This window comes from Hyperoodon ampullatus (genome assembly GCF_949752795.1).
Source record: "Hyperoodon ampullatus genome assembly, chromosome: 16".
NCBI classification, from domain to species: Eukaryota; Metazoa; Chordata; class Mammalia; order Artiodactyla; family Ziphiidae; genus Hyperoodon; species Hyperoodon ampullatus.
Genome location: NC_136929.1, coordinates 27,936,441 through 27,949,383, shown reverse-complemented (window position 1 = coordinate 27,949,383; position 12,943 = coordinate 27,936,441). Strand labels below are relative to the sequence as shown.

General features: G+C 38.4%; 1 protein-coding gene across 2 annotated transcripts in view; it reads right to left on the bottom strand.

Moving 5' to 3' along the window:
- Nucleotides 1–2,877: 2,877 nt before the first annotated feature.
- Nucleotides 2,878–12,943, bottom strand: part of MYCBP2 (MYC binding protein 2) — a 266,872-nt gene continuing 256,806 nt past the window's right edge. For both annotated transcript variants that reach the window (XM_079721660.1, XM_079721659.1), the window contains 7 exons: nucleotides 12,254–12,357; nucleotides 11,011–11,199; nucleotides 9,854–9,961; nucleotides 8,521–8,730; nucleotides 6,406–6,513; nucleotides 5,594–5,759; nucleotides 2,878–3,704 (listed from right to left, as the gene is read on the bottom strand). In XM_079721660.1, coding sequence (XP_079577786.1) covers nucleotides 3,589–3,704; nucleotides 5,594–5,759; nucleotides 6,406–6,513; nucleotides 8,521–8,730; nucleotides 9,854–9,961; nucleotides 11,011–11,199; nucleotides 12,254–12,357 — 1,001 coding nt within the window. In that variant the 3' untranslated portion in view covers nucleotides 2,878–3,588. The remainder of the gene's footprint in view (nucleotides 3,705–5,593; nucleotides 5,760–6,405; nucleotides 6,514–8,520; nucleotides 8,731–9,853; nucleotides 9,962–11,010; nucleotides 11,200–12,253; nucleotides 12,358–12,943) is intronic.

Sequence of the window (12,943 nt, the reverse complement as noted above, 5' to 3'; positions counted from 1 at the left end):
AGATTAAAATCATCTGCTGAAATGAGATTAATAATGTTTTACCTACTCAGTTGTCTGCCTAGCAGCTCTTTTGGGGGAAGCAACAGAGTTGCTGGGAGGATTAAATAAAATGCTTATAATTCAGTGGCAGCTGTTGAGGAGGCGCTGAATAAATGTTCTCTCCTTTACTCTTCACTTTCAAATAATGCTTTACGTGGGATAAAGCACTTTCATAAATGCTTCCTCAGCTGATTTAGATTAGGTATTATTATTTCCAAGAAGTTGTGACCGAAAGGAATTAGTGGCTGACTCAAGGTCACACAGCCAAAACCGAGGCAGAATCAGGGCTTGAACCCAAGTCCCCAGGCTTCTGTTTCAGCGCCGTTTATGTACTGTTGGCAGTTTTCAGGAAAACAAGAGGCGGTGTTCCATCTGTCAGAAACACGTGTGGCTGGGTACTGGTGGAATTCAGTGACAAAGTGGCCAGGGAGAAACGTTGGGCTGAAAAATCTGAAAAAGTAGGTGAATAAGTAACCGTTGTATATGAGAAGTTAATAGTGAACTGTGTATATTTTTCAAATATGCTTACTGATGGAGTAAGGAGGTTTTAGACCTAAACAGACTGGCCAGAAAACTGCTTAAGAAAAATGGCTTTTCCCAGGCCTGAAAATATAACAGGAAAAGAGTTTGTTTCCAGATTCCCCAACACCTGCTCTCATGATTCTGCTTTCTGTTTCCTGCCTGGTATCCTGCACAGCATTTGAAACCTTTGGGCACAGTATGCTTGAGCCAAACGTATGCCAAAGCCATCTGCCTTCTGTGCTTTGTCAGAACGTATTTATTCATAAAAGACTTTTCTGGTTTTGAGATGCTTGGAATATGACTAAAAATAGCTTCCTCATAAACGAAGATAAGCTGGAGTCATTGTGAGAATGTTTTAGGACTTTGTTGTTTTTATCCCTTCTATTACCAGCGTATTAATTTGAGATGGCTCATGACTGTCAAGCAATCTCCATAGTTTCCCCTTCTTTTTCCTTCCCATTTACACACTGCAGCTTACATTTCTCAGGTGTCCATGATGCCTCCTATCTGCGCGGCATTCTCAAGGTTAGTTTCATTACTGTGGCCGATGAATTTAAGTCAGATATGTTCACAATGGCCTCATCACATCTGGTTTTCTGGGGTAAACCTACGAACTGCTTCTGTCTCTGACCTACTTTGTGTTTTTGGGAAACACTGAAAGCCAATCCTGAATCTGTGCCCTCAGTGTTCTCCCAAGGCTTGGGCATGAAACGAGATTACGAGGTTACTGTGAAAGGCAGAGCTTCGCGAGCAGGTGCTGAGAGGTAGAAGCTGGGGCTGAGGGGTCGTCTGGGAGCAGCGTCACCATCCCTTCCTGATGCCTGTTGCCCAACAACCTCATGGTAGAATGATCGCTTTGAAGAAAACAACTGTGTTGCCCTGAAGGTTCTGGAACCTCTTTTGAACATGGGTAGAGAATCCCAGCTAGCCCTTTGTCAGAAAGAGAAATGTGTGTGTGTTCGGGGGGCGGGGGGGGATATAAACATGCGAGTGCCTTTAGGACCCTTTTCTGCTTCTTCCCGAATTATAAATCCAAAGTATTCTGGAGGTTGAAATTGAACTAGCCCTGCCTGCAACCCTTTCAGCTTGACTTGGGACCACCCAGAAGTGCCCTCAGTAACAACAAATCACTCTCCTGGCTTTTGAACGCACTGGGCAGTTAAAAGTTGCTTGCAACTCTGGGGCATCGTCACTAATAACAAAGGACGTTTGCATAATGTCCTTCTCTTGAGCGATTTTAAAAGAAAGTGTTATCATTACTTTTTCAGTGATGGTTCAGATGTATCTTATTTAGATGAAGAGGGACCTCTGTACTGTTTCAAAGTCCTTTCTTGCTCAGGAAGGCCCCGCGCCTGTACATACAGTGGATCCACAAATTATATCATGAAGAGATCAGTCTTTGTGATCTTCAGATTTTTTTGTTTTTTTTGCAGTAAGCTCTCCAACACAAGGAAAGTCGGACTATTCACACTGTTCTATCACATTCTAGAATTTTCTACACACATACTTTTTTCCTCCTGCCTTTCTCTACATCTCCACGCTTGAAATGCTACTTATTTTTCAAAGGGAAGCTCAAGGGGCCTCTTAGCTAACCGCCTCCCTCCCAACAACAATAACAAAAACAAAAAACCATGAATAACCATCTTTCCTAAACCCTGAAGCATTTGGTGTGGACATTTTTATGCAATTTATTAGAAGATTCTCTAAATAGTTATCTGTGCTCAGGCTAGATCTTTTCTTTATAGTTTAAGTTGCTTCAAGGCAAAGATTATTTTAAATTTCTCACAAATGCTTAACAAAGTCATTAAAATAATGGTTATTGACAAATTATCTATTTTCAACAGTAGGAATTTAGAACAAAACTGATCAGAACTTTTGATCAGTCTGTCTCATGAAATAAATATAATCTGATTTATGACTCATCATAAGTCAACAATGCATCAATTTCATGAGTTAACTGTAAAAAACATCTACTAAAACACACAGTCTATAATAGATAAAGCAAAGACTAGTGATTCTGTTGATTGTTATATATGTTGAAAAAGGTGCTGGTTAATAAGGTGGAGGTTGCTGAATTTCCTAAATATTTTCTTCTATCTTTCGCATATGTCTGTTTATGAATATCTATCTATCTCTCCAGTGTTAAGATTCCAACATTGTACTTCATTACTAATCTTATTTTCCCCAACAAACAGTTTTGAAGGTTATGATTGTGCTATGTTAGTAAATTTCTTTCCAAGGAAAATTGGATGGAGTTTTAGACCTTAGGTATTTAAATTCTGTTTCTCAAGCCAACACCTTACACACTTGTTAGACTTTATCACTGTATAAAAATGTACAGTGGTTTATTGACATGTACATTCCAATATGTTTACAGCTGCAGGATAATGAGGCACACTCAGTATTGCACTTCATTAAAATTTCAGGCTCAAACTTAACCTAGAAGTTTAAATGAAACTGCATTTGTAATTTAGTAATTCTTATACAGGACAAACATTGATATCTTTATATACAGTGTGATAATTATTACATTTATATGCCGTCCTAACACATTTTTTTTTTTAAAATAACAGTCTAGGAAATAAACCAGAATATTCCTCTTTTTATCCCCACCTGTGATGCAATTGTACAGGATTACAAAAAGGCAGTATACAATAAACAATGATAATTTTTCTCTTTTGCTTGAAAGCCAGCATCATTCTTAGTCCATGGGCATGGCAATTCTTTGTTATCAATTATCTATAAATGTCCAATGCTTCACAGGCCAGTGACGATAATGGCCACATGCAAACACCTCACAAGTTTGATGTCCTGGTTCAAAAGAAGATAAACTGAAATAATAGGGAAACTTTCCATAGCAAGAATTATGTACATGGTATTTGGCATCCTTCTTGCACTGTGAATGGTTCATTTTGATGGATGTATAAATGGTCCCGTCCTTATCCTGAGCAGAGTTTAAACTTCACCACATCCACTTGGGGGGATGAAGGCAACTTTTCTCTCTGTAGACAAAGGAATCTGAGTGTTCTAAAAAGTGTGAGCATTTCTGCACACTCCACAACCCAGGGCAAACTCTTCTCCAGTGGGTGGATGCACAACATGGAGAGGACATTCAGTTCCTTCTAATTGTTTGCCTTTGGGACCTGTATACATTTTGAAGGAGGCAAAAAAATATAATTAAAACACACACACACATACAAACCTAATGAAAATATTAACCACCCATAAGTTACTTAGAGAAATAATGTGACTGTGGTTATGCAAATATAAAATTAAATGTAAAATTAAAAAATTATTTTCTTCTAACCACAAAAATAAAAACATTCACTATAAAAAATTCAACATAACACATACATGCAACAGAAAGGGATAGGGTCCCTATCCCAGTCCAGAAGGATTATCTCCTTCAACTTCTTAATCTGGACTCTTGTCCTCATCCATACAACACTGCCCCCTTTTCGTTCCCTTCATTCGCTGACCTCCAGCTCACTACCCTCCTCCTGCTCGTCGTGGCTCACGCCTCTATTCTGGCCATTTTCCTAAACACTATAGCCTCACGTTATTCTCATCTTGCTTCTTTAAAGCTCCTTGAAAAGCCCTAAAGTACTTCTACTGTAAAGGAAGTAGAGGAAGAATAGTATAACAAATTTTACTTGAGATGAGCAAATAGAAAAGAGTAGCCGTACTTAAAAAAAACCCTATGTATCTTAGTATCCTTGCTTTTGAATAGATAATATACTTCACACGGTTTAAAAATCAAAATTAAAAAAAAAATTACATACATAAAGAAGTCACCTTTCCCCCATTTTTATCCCATTTTTTCCTGTTTTCCCCAATAGTTAATCAGTTTTATTAGTTTCTTGTCAATCTCCCCAGTGTTTTTTTAAATGCATATGAGTGTATATTCTCATTTCCCCCTTTCTTACAAAAGGCGGCATACTATACACACTGTTCAGTAACTTGGTTTTTCATTTAACAGTATCTGCTATAGATCTTTCCATATTAGTACACAGAAACTCCATCCTCAGTCACCTTCCTTTTTTAATAGTGTGTAGTATTGAGTGTTTAACCAACCTCTTACTGGATCCTTGCATTGTTTACAAGCTTGTATTATTATAAACAATGATGCAATGAATAACCTTCCTATCTGCTCTTTTTTATTTTTCTCACATATGTGGGTATATCCCCAGAAGTGGGATTGCTAAAGGGCAGGTATATTGGCAGTTTTGAGAGGCACCGCAGGGTTCTGCCATTTGCACTCTGATAAGCAATGGATGGGACCGCGTGTTTCCCAGCTTTAACAACGCTGTACACTGCAGTGTATGTGCTCTTGCATGTATTTCCACTCGTTTCAGATCTGTCTCTTCTTGGTCACATTTACCTCTCCTTCCACTCTTCTCACTTCTGTTAAGCCTGGTATTCCACCCCACTGTGATCACCAGCCTCCTGACCTCTTCCAATTTTCTGTCTCTTTTTGGTTTCATATTCACTTTTTCTCAGCCTGACCTCCATAGACAATCATCTCTCCTGTATTCTCAGTGGCTTCTTTAATTCCCTTGGCTTTCTGCCCATTCCCAGCCATTCTAGATCAAATCACTTGTCCATTTTATGGTGCTGGTTCCAGGCTTCTTAAAAAATATCATAGCTGCTCACAATAAAGGCAGATGTGTGACCAAAAAAAAAAAAATCACAAAATCCTTTTAAATGGTTCTATTATCAATTTATAATTTCAAACTTCTCATGGCCCTTTAGTGCTGAACAGCAGTCCTTCTACTAATCCTTAGCTGACTTCCTTCTCAGTCCCCACACAATTGCTTCTTACAGCTTTGAGCCCCTCATTCATGATGGTCATCTTACTTTTTACTCCACTCAGAAAGTCAGAAGCTTACAAGGGCCGAGGAATTCCCTTTGTTTCTTTAGGATAGTTTGAACTGGGTTTCTGCCACTTGAAACAAAGTGTTCTCATATGATCATTAAATAAAATGAGATACCATATACATTATAACCATATTTATAAATATTAAAAGCATACCTGCAGGACAGTGTGGTAGTTCTTCCTTAGGAATGCTAGTCATTCTCTGAAAATCATCATGACAAGCGTTACAAAAATGTGTTGTTCCAAAACAGAAAAAGACTGCCACTGAACAGCAGTAGCGACATTTATATTCCAAAAAGTCTGTGCCATGTTTCGGACACATCTACAGCAAAAGAAAATAAATACAAGATTATGACGAGTCTATTTCAACTATACTTAAGAAAACCATACACATAACTCAGTGATTCATATTTTTAGAGTACACACAGCTCTCAAAACTGACTGAAAAACTGATGATACACACATTAAAATATTGAATAAATGTGTGGCTTGGCCTGAAAGGTTTGGACGAAGCCCCAAGTTTAAATCCCAGCTCCATAATAACCAATATTATTTAATAAGCTAGCCATTTAATTTCCTTGTGAATGTTTCTTGGTCAGCCAAATTGAAAAATTAATAATATTTCTTCTATCTCTCAATCTCATAGATGTATTGTTAAGATTTCACTGAAGACGGGAAAACCTAAAAGTGTGACTGCAGGTTTAAGAAAATGAAATAAGTAAATTTATTACTTGTTGAAATATGGTGATTATCTTATGGGAGACAAAATTATAAAATGCAAATACCGTCCAAAAGAAATAATATATACAAAATGATCTGGAAAATTATACACTGCCCTACAAACATCAGAAAGCACTGGGGGAAAAAATGTACTATACTATCCCCATCATATTCGTTATATTATTATTTCAAAAACACAGAAGTTTAACATTTCTAAACTGTCCTTTCTAATAAAATGTTCTGCCCACCTGAGCCCTGGACACATCAGAACAGGCACCGCAAATGAGCTCTCTGGGATCATAATCATCCCCCTGTCCAGCCTCAGCATCGCAGCGAGCTTCACCACCGAAATATGCCTAAGGAGGGAATGTATTCAGATCACAGCAAGAAACAGAAAACTCTGCCATGGGAGGTTCAGTGTGGGTGCAATGGAAGTGAGATCGAGAGGCCTCAGGAAATACTATTGTCTATTGACATTCCCTTGTAATGCCCAGTGGATACCCATATTGCTGCCTGTAAGAAATAGATCAGGGTATGAAATAAAGCTACTTCAGTTCTGGAATGGATTCATACTTACAGTAGAAAGTTCAAACATTGTACTGTCAAAGCAAAGTAACAAAAGAATGTATAATATTCCAAATAAATATCAAGAATAGGATATTAAGTAGTAAAGAGAAGCTATGATTTTCCAGGGCAAAGTTTGAATAGTTTTTCTCCTTTTGAAATATGAAATAACATATTCCCTTCTATTACTCTAAAAAAATGCCTAAAATAAATATTAGTGTAAAATTATAATCCTGAGGCTAATGGGAAAGAAAAAAAATCAATTTTGATCATATAAAAATGTTTAAAAAGTAAAGGCAAATTTGGATATTCTGTTCAGGACATTGCTCATACTTACAGAGCTGCACTACATGTAGGGACTCAACAGTATCTAATACAGATACTTGAATATATGAAGTTATCATCATGGGTAATTCCTCTCTATTTGCTCTGGGCACAAAATAAATAAATTAGTGTCTAATAAGTGCCAAGTACTAGAGATAGAGAACTTAAGAAACATAGTCTTCGTCCTCATGGAACTTATCAAGGGGGACAGAGAGACACGTGAACCAGTCACTGTTAACGCAGAATAATGAGCGCTTAGACGGACGTATGCGAGATGTCCAAATGGCGTGGCGGTGGTGGGGAGGTCGGGGCACGCTGCAGAGGAGGCGAAACCGGAGCCGAATCCGGAAGTGTGATTGCACAGATCTGGCCGTGCCTACAAGCATGTGCATGGGTGGCAAGCGAGAGTAAGATGCAGAGTAGGAGGCAGAGAAGAGCATTCCACGGACAGAAGAGCCCGGGCGACAGCGTGGAGGTGTGGGTGAGTGAGCCGACACAGCCCAGTCTGGGGCACTGCAAGTTGTTTGGTGTTTTGTTGCACGGGGCACAAGTGGTGGCATGCTGGGAGATGAGACTAGAGAGGTGGAGGGGCCACAGGATTAGAAGCTGAACAGTGACACGATCAGATCTGGGATCTAGAAATGTTCATCTGCTAGTGAAATTGTAAGTGTAAGTGTGAAGCATGGAACAGAGAGCTTAGGGGCTCCACACAAGGAGCCCAGTAAGAAGGCTACTAACAGTTACCAAAGAAAATGATGAGGGTTGCTAAAGATATAATAATAGAAAGAAAAAAGAACTCAAGAGAGATTTGGAGGCAGAAATGACTTTGTTCATTTGTTAATACAGACTGGAGACTGAGAGAGTCAGAAGTATCTGTGAGAAATCTAAATGTCTGGTAGACAGTTGGGTATCTGTATCCAAATCTGAAAAATTTTGGAGGGTCAGAACAATACAGGTGGTGGGCAAAGGCATGGGTATACAGGTCACCAAAGGTGAGGAAGTATGATCAGGCAAGAATGGAGGGCTGGGGAAACAAATATGTAAGGAGAAGATGAATAAAGAGGAACTCTGTGAGGGGGTTAAAGACAAGTGACCAGAAAGGAAGGAAGACACCAAAGAGAGTCTTGTCCTGGGAGCCAAGGAGGTAAGAATTTTAAGAAGGGAATGGTCAAAAGAGTTAAGCAAAAGAAGTTTATTCCAGAGCCAACTGGATTTGGAAAACAAGAGGGGATTGCTGATGGGAAATAGCTTGTGTAGAGAAACACCTCATGTTTGTTTTGGAAATAGTCTGTATATGTTTAAAAAAAGCACCCCAAAACAAATTAAGAAAATAAATTCTACTTGAAGCACAGCACCAAACTTTCTCATTTTTAACTTTAGACTTAAAACGTCAGAATAATTAGACATCACTATACTATTCAACTTCTTAATCACACAGGTAATCTTAATAATTCGTAGTATGATTAACAGCGTACCTTTCTGCATTTGTAGCAGACATAATATGCATATCTATTCATGGCATAGCCAGCAGGGTCATTATAAAATCTCACACCAGGGGTTGTGATAGCTTCGCTCTTATGCAGACCTTCATATTCCAACCTCATTAGGGCTTTTCTTCTGACATCCTCATAGAGCTCTTTTATAGGATCAAGCAGGTCTTTTAACACGATATGATTTATTTTGTTCTGAAATTTTGAAATATGAACATTCTTTATTTAACAGAATCACTTCATTTATTAATTCAACAAACACTTAGTATTCACCTAAGTGCCAAGCACCGTGCTAGGACAGGAGATAACCAAACATTTCCTAAATAAAATGCCATTTAAAAATAATCCTGTAAAGTCCTCACAAGCCTATAGTTTCCCAAGAGCAGGGAAAGTGGCGGCAAGTGGGGCACAGAACACAAAAATTCCATTTGATTAGCTTCATATTCCTGAGTATGAAATATATCTCCTGCTGCCGTAGCTGTTCTGGGAATAAAAGGTTACCCTGCTGCCACAAATACCCCTCTGTGTGTGTTTTGGTTCCTTGGGGGTGGGGCAGAATGTTAGATAAGAGAAATGAACAAGTAGTATTTTCTATATCCCTTTCATCTATCATTTCCTGAATGTGACTTTTCTTTGTGGCAACAAAAGAGAAGGGAGAGAAAATCCTATCATCTTTTTGAATATTGCTCCGTCTAAGCAATGACTGTGCTAAGTCCATGTTATACCCTAAACACCAGTCTGGCAGTACATTCTTAAACAAAAGTTTTTTGTTAAACATTATTAGCTTGCCAAAATAACCTGCTACTTTGGTTACTATCTTTGCAGAGATGTGTCAAAATGTCAAGAATTTTCTCCTTATTTTACCTGACCTCTAAAGAATCTGTCCTAATGGCACTTTAAAAAGTTCCGGTTTCACTCTTTCACGGCAGGTATCAGTACCTACAAGCACCACAGGCTCATTCTTCTTTTTGGTAGTCACCCACTGACAAGTCACATGGCCTGAACTCTCAGGGGGTCTGAAAGCAATGATGCATGCCCTTCAATGCATGATGATATCTAAATGAATTTTCTGATGCAATAGATTAATTTAATCAGCTTTTAATGGACAATTAATGCCTTGAAATGTAGTATAACAGATAGAAAGATCTTATTCTCAGGTACTACCTGGGTGAAGAGAGCAGAAACTGATGGGGGCTGGTGGTACAAAGCAGACTAAGAAGGACACTGAGAGATGCTGCCATGTTTATTTTGAAAGATGAAAGATGAAGACAAAGATGAAAATTAATAGAAAGCAGGTAATTTCTGATTCTTTCCATACCTTGCAAATGGGACAAGATATAAATCCAAAGGTTATCCTTGGACCAAGCCATCTGTTTTCCAAAACTCGTCGACAGCACTGTAAGTGGAATATGTGACTACAATCCAGCTTAAATAAAGAAAAGAGAAGGATATAAGCAAATGTAATAACAATAAACATGAGTAACTGGCAGATTAGTCAATGTAAGGTGCTACTTAGGGCAGGTAAGAGAAAAATCTAGAAATTCAGTACACTGAAACTTCGGCACTTCTCTATTATTCATGTGACATTATGAACTAGATCTTCAGCTTCTCCCAATTTTTACCATTCATGTATTAACGCCACCTTATAGAGAGTAAGCTGGGCTAGGGAGAAATGTGAAATTATTCAATTTTGTATCTCATAGGAAGAAGAGGAAACTACTGATTTAAAGATTTAAAATTTATTTTTGAGAATATTTATTGTCTTGGAATCACAAGAACTGGAAATATAAACAAACAACCAGTAAATGTTAAAAAAAACTTATTTAGCAAATTGTAACTTCTATAATATTACTAACATTATAGATATATGTATATATATTACATACAGAGGTATGTATCATCATGCATAGATCAATTACATAATGCTATAAAAGGCCATGCTGGATTCTGGAAATTAAGAAGAGAGAAGCTACTGGATAATCTAATTATTTTTTTTTCTCCCTTATGAGCATTTTATACATTCAATTGATTATACAGGCTCACACAAATCACAGATTAAAGCTCACTGCACAAAATGGAGACAGAACGTAAAGAGACAGCATTTGCTCTGTAATAAACTGGTGGATATTAGTGGGATATTTTCTCCCAATGGTGTAAGAAAGATTCAGTCGTTTTTTTTTTGTTTTTTTGTTTTTTTTTTGCATTACGTGGGCCTCTCACTGTTGTGGCCTCTCCCGTTGCGGAGCACAGGCTCCGGACACGCAGGCTCAGCGGCCATGGCTCACAGGCCTAGCCGCTCCGCGGCATGTGGGATCTTCCCGGACCGGGGCATGAACCCCTGTCCCCTGCATCGGCAGGCGGACTCTCAACCACTGCGCCACCAGGGAAGCCCAGTCGTTTGTTTATTTGACACGTATATTTATATTTCCTATTGAAAAATCTAGGCACACTTAACACGTTAAAAGCGGAGACAACCTGAATGGCAGGTGCTGCGGAGAGCGCTTCTGTGAAACAGATCATGCACATGTCGTCAGCGTCCTGCTTCAGGGTCACGGAATTTTTATCACAGCCGTGTAGACAGGGCAGACAGCGCTCTTCGTTTTTAACACCTCCGCATGGATGGCCACAAGGATGCGTCTTGCTACAGGCTATTTTAGCATATTCCTGTTAAAGATGAATTACAGCAGCACAGAAAATATCAAAAAAGGCACACATCCTGGTAATTACATCCATTATATTAATCTTCTAAGATACTTTCCCACGGGAAATAGATATAAGGCTAAGTAACCACAAAGTAAAGTTATTTTTATTCTTTGTTTGCATATAACTTAGGATTATTAACAAAGTCTAATGTGATTTAAAAAAAATTTCACTCCACATAAAGGGAATGCTAATTAAAAAGTGAGCTGCAATTTTAATCTATTTGTTATCATGCATAGCCATGAAGCAAAAAAAATTCCTGACATATAATCATCCAATCACCACCTACCTCTCTCCAAAATGAAATGGGGATTAAAAAATATACAGGTATCCTTCACTATCTGGACACTATCCAAATTCTTGTTAACTAAATTGAGGAATCAAGAATATTTGGATAGCATGGAATGTGTACAGATGTTCATGCATAAACAACTTTAAGGAAACAAGTGAATAAAATGTGTAAGAAGAAAAGGAAAGGCAGCCCATAGATTTTTATCTGCTTCTAGCACAGAAGTAAATGTTAAATATATATGATGGGGCCTCCCTGGTGGCGCAGTGGTTGAGAGTCCGCCTGCCGATGCAGGGGATACGGGTTCGTGCCCCGGTCTGGGAGGATCCCATATGCCGCGGAGCGGCTGGGCCCGTGAGCCATGGCTGCTGAGCCTGCGCGTCCGGAGCCTGTGCTCCGCAACGGGAGAGGCCACAGCAGTGAGAGGCCCGCATACCACACAAAAAAAAAAAAAAAAAAAAAAAAAAAAAAAAAAAAAAAAAAAAAAAAAAAAAAATATATATGATGGTGGTAGCTGGGAAACATACAAAAGAGATTGATTTGGGTTTGAGAGCTTTAACTGATCCATTCTCCAGCTTTGATAAAGCATTTAACTCTTGACATGGGTAATACACTAATTTAGAAAACAAAAGTGATGCTGAGCTCAGAGTCCTATTTATAAGAAGTGAAGGTGTCAGGAGGGAACACATGCTATTCCTTACATGATGGCCTAACTAACTATACACGCACCTGGCAATCTGCATCAGAACAAACACTGCCAACAGCAGACAGCTCTGTTCCACTCCTGGAACCACAGAAACGGCATGCTTCCGAGCTACTTGTGGTGGGTTTACCTAGGTTCAAGCAGAAAAGAAAAATCCTCCTTAAGTATATGTTTTCTACATATTTTAATATAACTAACTGAAGAAAACAAATCAAGCAAGCAGGGATATGTATCAGTTGCTATCACTGAGAAATCAGCCTGGCAGTTTTGCAGCTGAAGTGTTGTAAGCTGCCCTAATTATAAAGTAAATAATCACACACAAAAAAGGATAAGAGACTAAAGAGCTACCTGAAGCCAAATAAATTATTAACTGATTTATTTATACTTCTTCAGTACACAGAAACAGACTAGGCTTCTAGTCAAGACAGCAGGTCGAGCAGCTATGGTAAGCCCCCTCATTACAAAAGCACAATGTCAGACAAAAGATAACAACAAAAATTAAATAAAGATATATAGAAAAAAGGGAAATCATTAGGTACCTTTCCCAATGACAACATTACAAGGTATAGGAGAAAACCTATCAGGAGAGAATATGAAACGTGAAGAATTCCCACCCAGGGAACTAAAGATAATAGAAACATTTGAAAAGGAATTTAAATATGTTTGAAAAGTTAAAGGAGGAATGGAACCAATAAAACAAAGAACAAAAGGAAAAA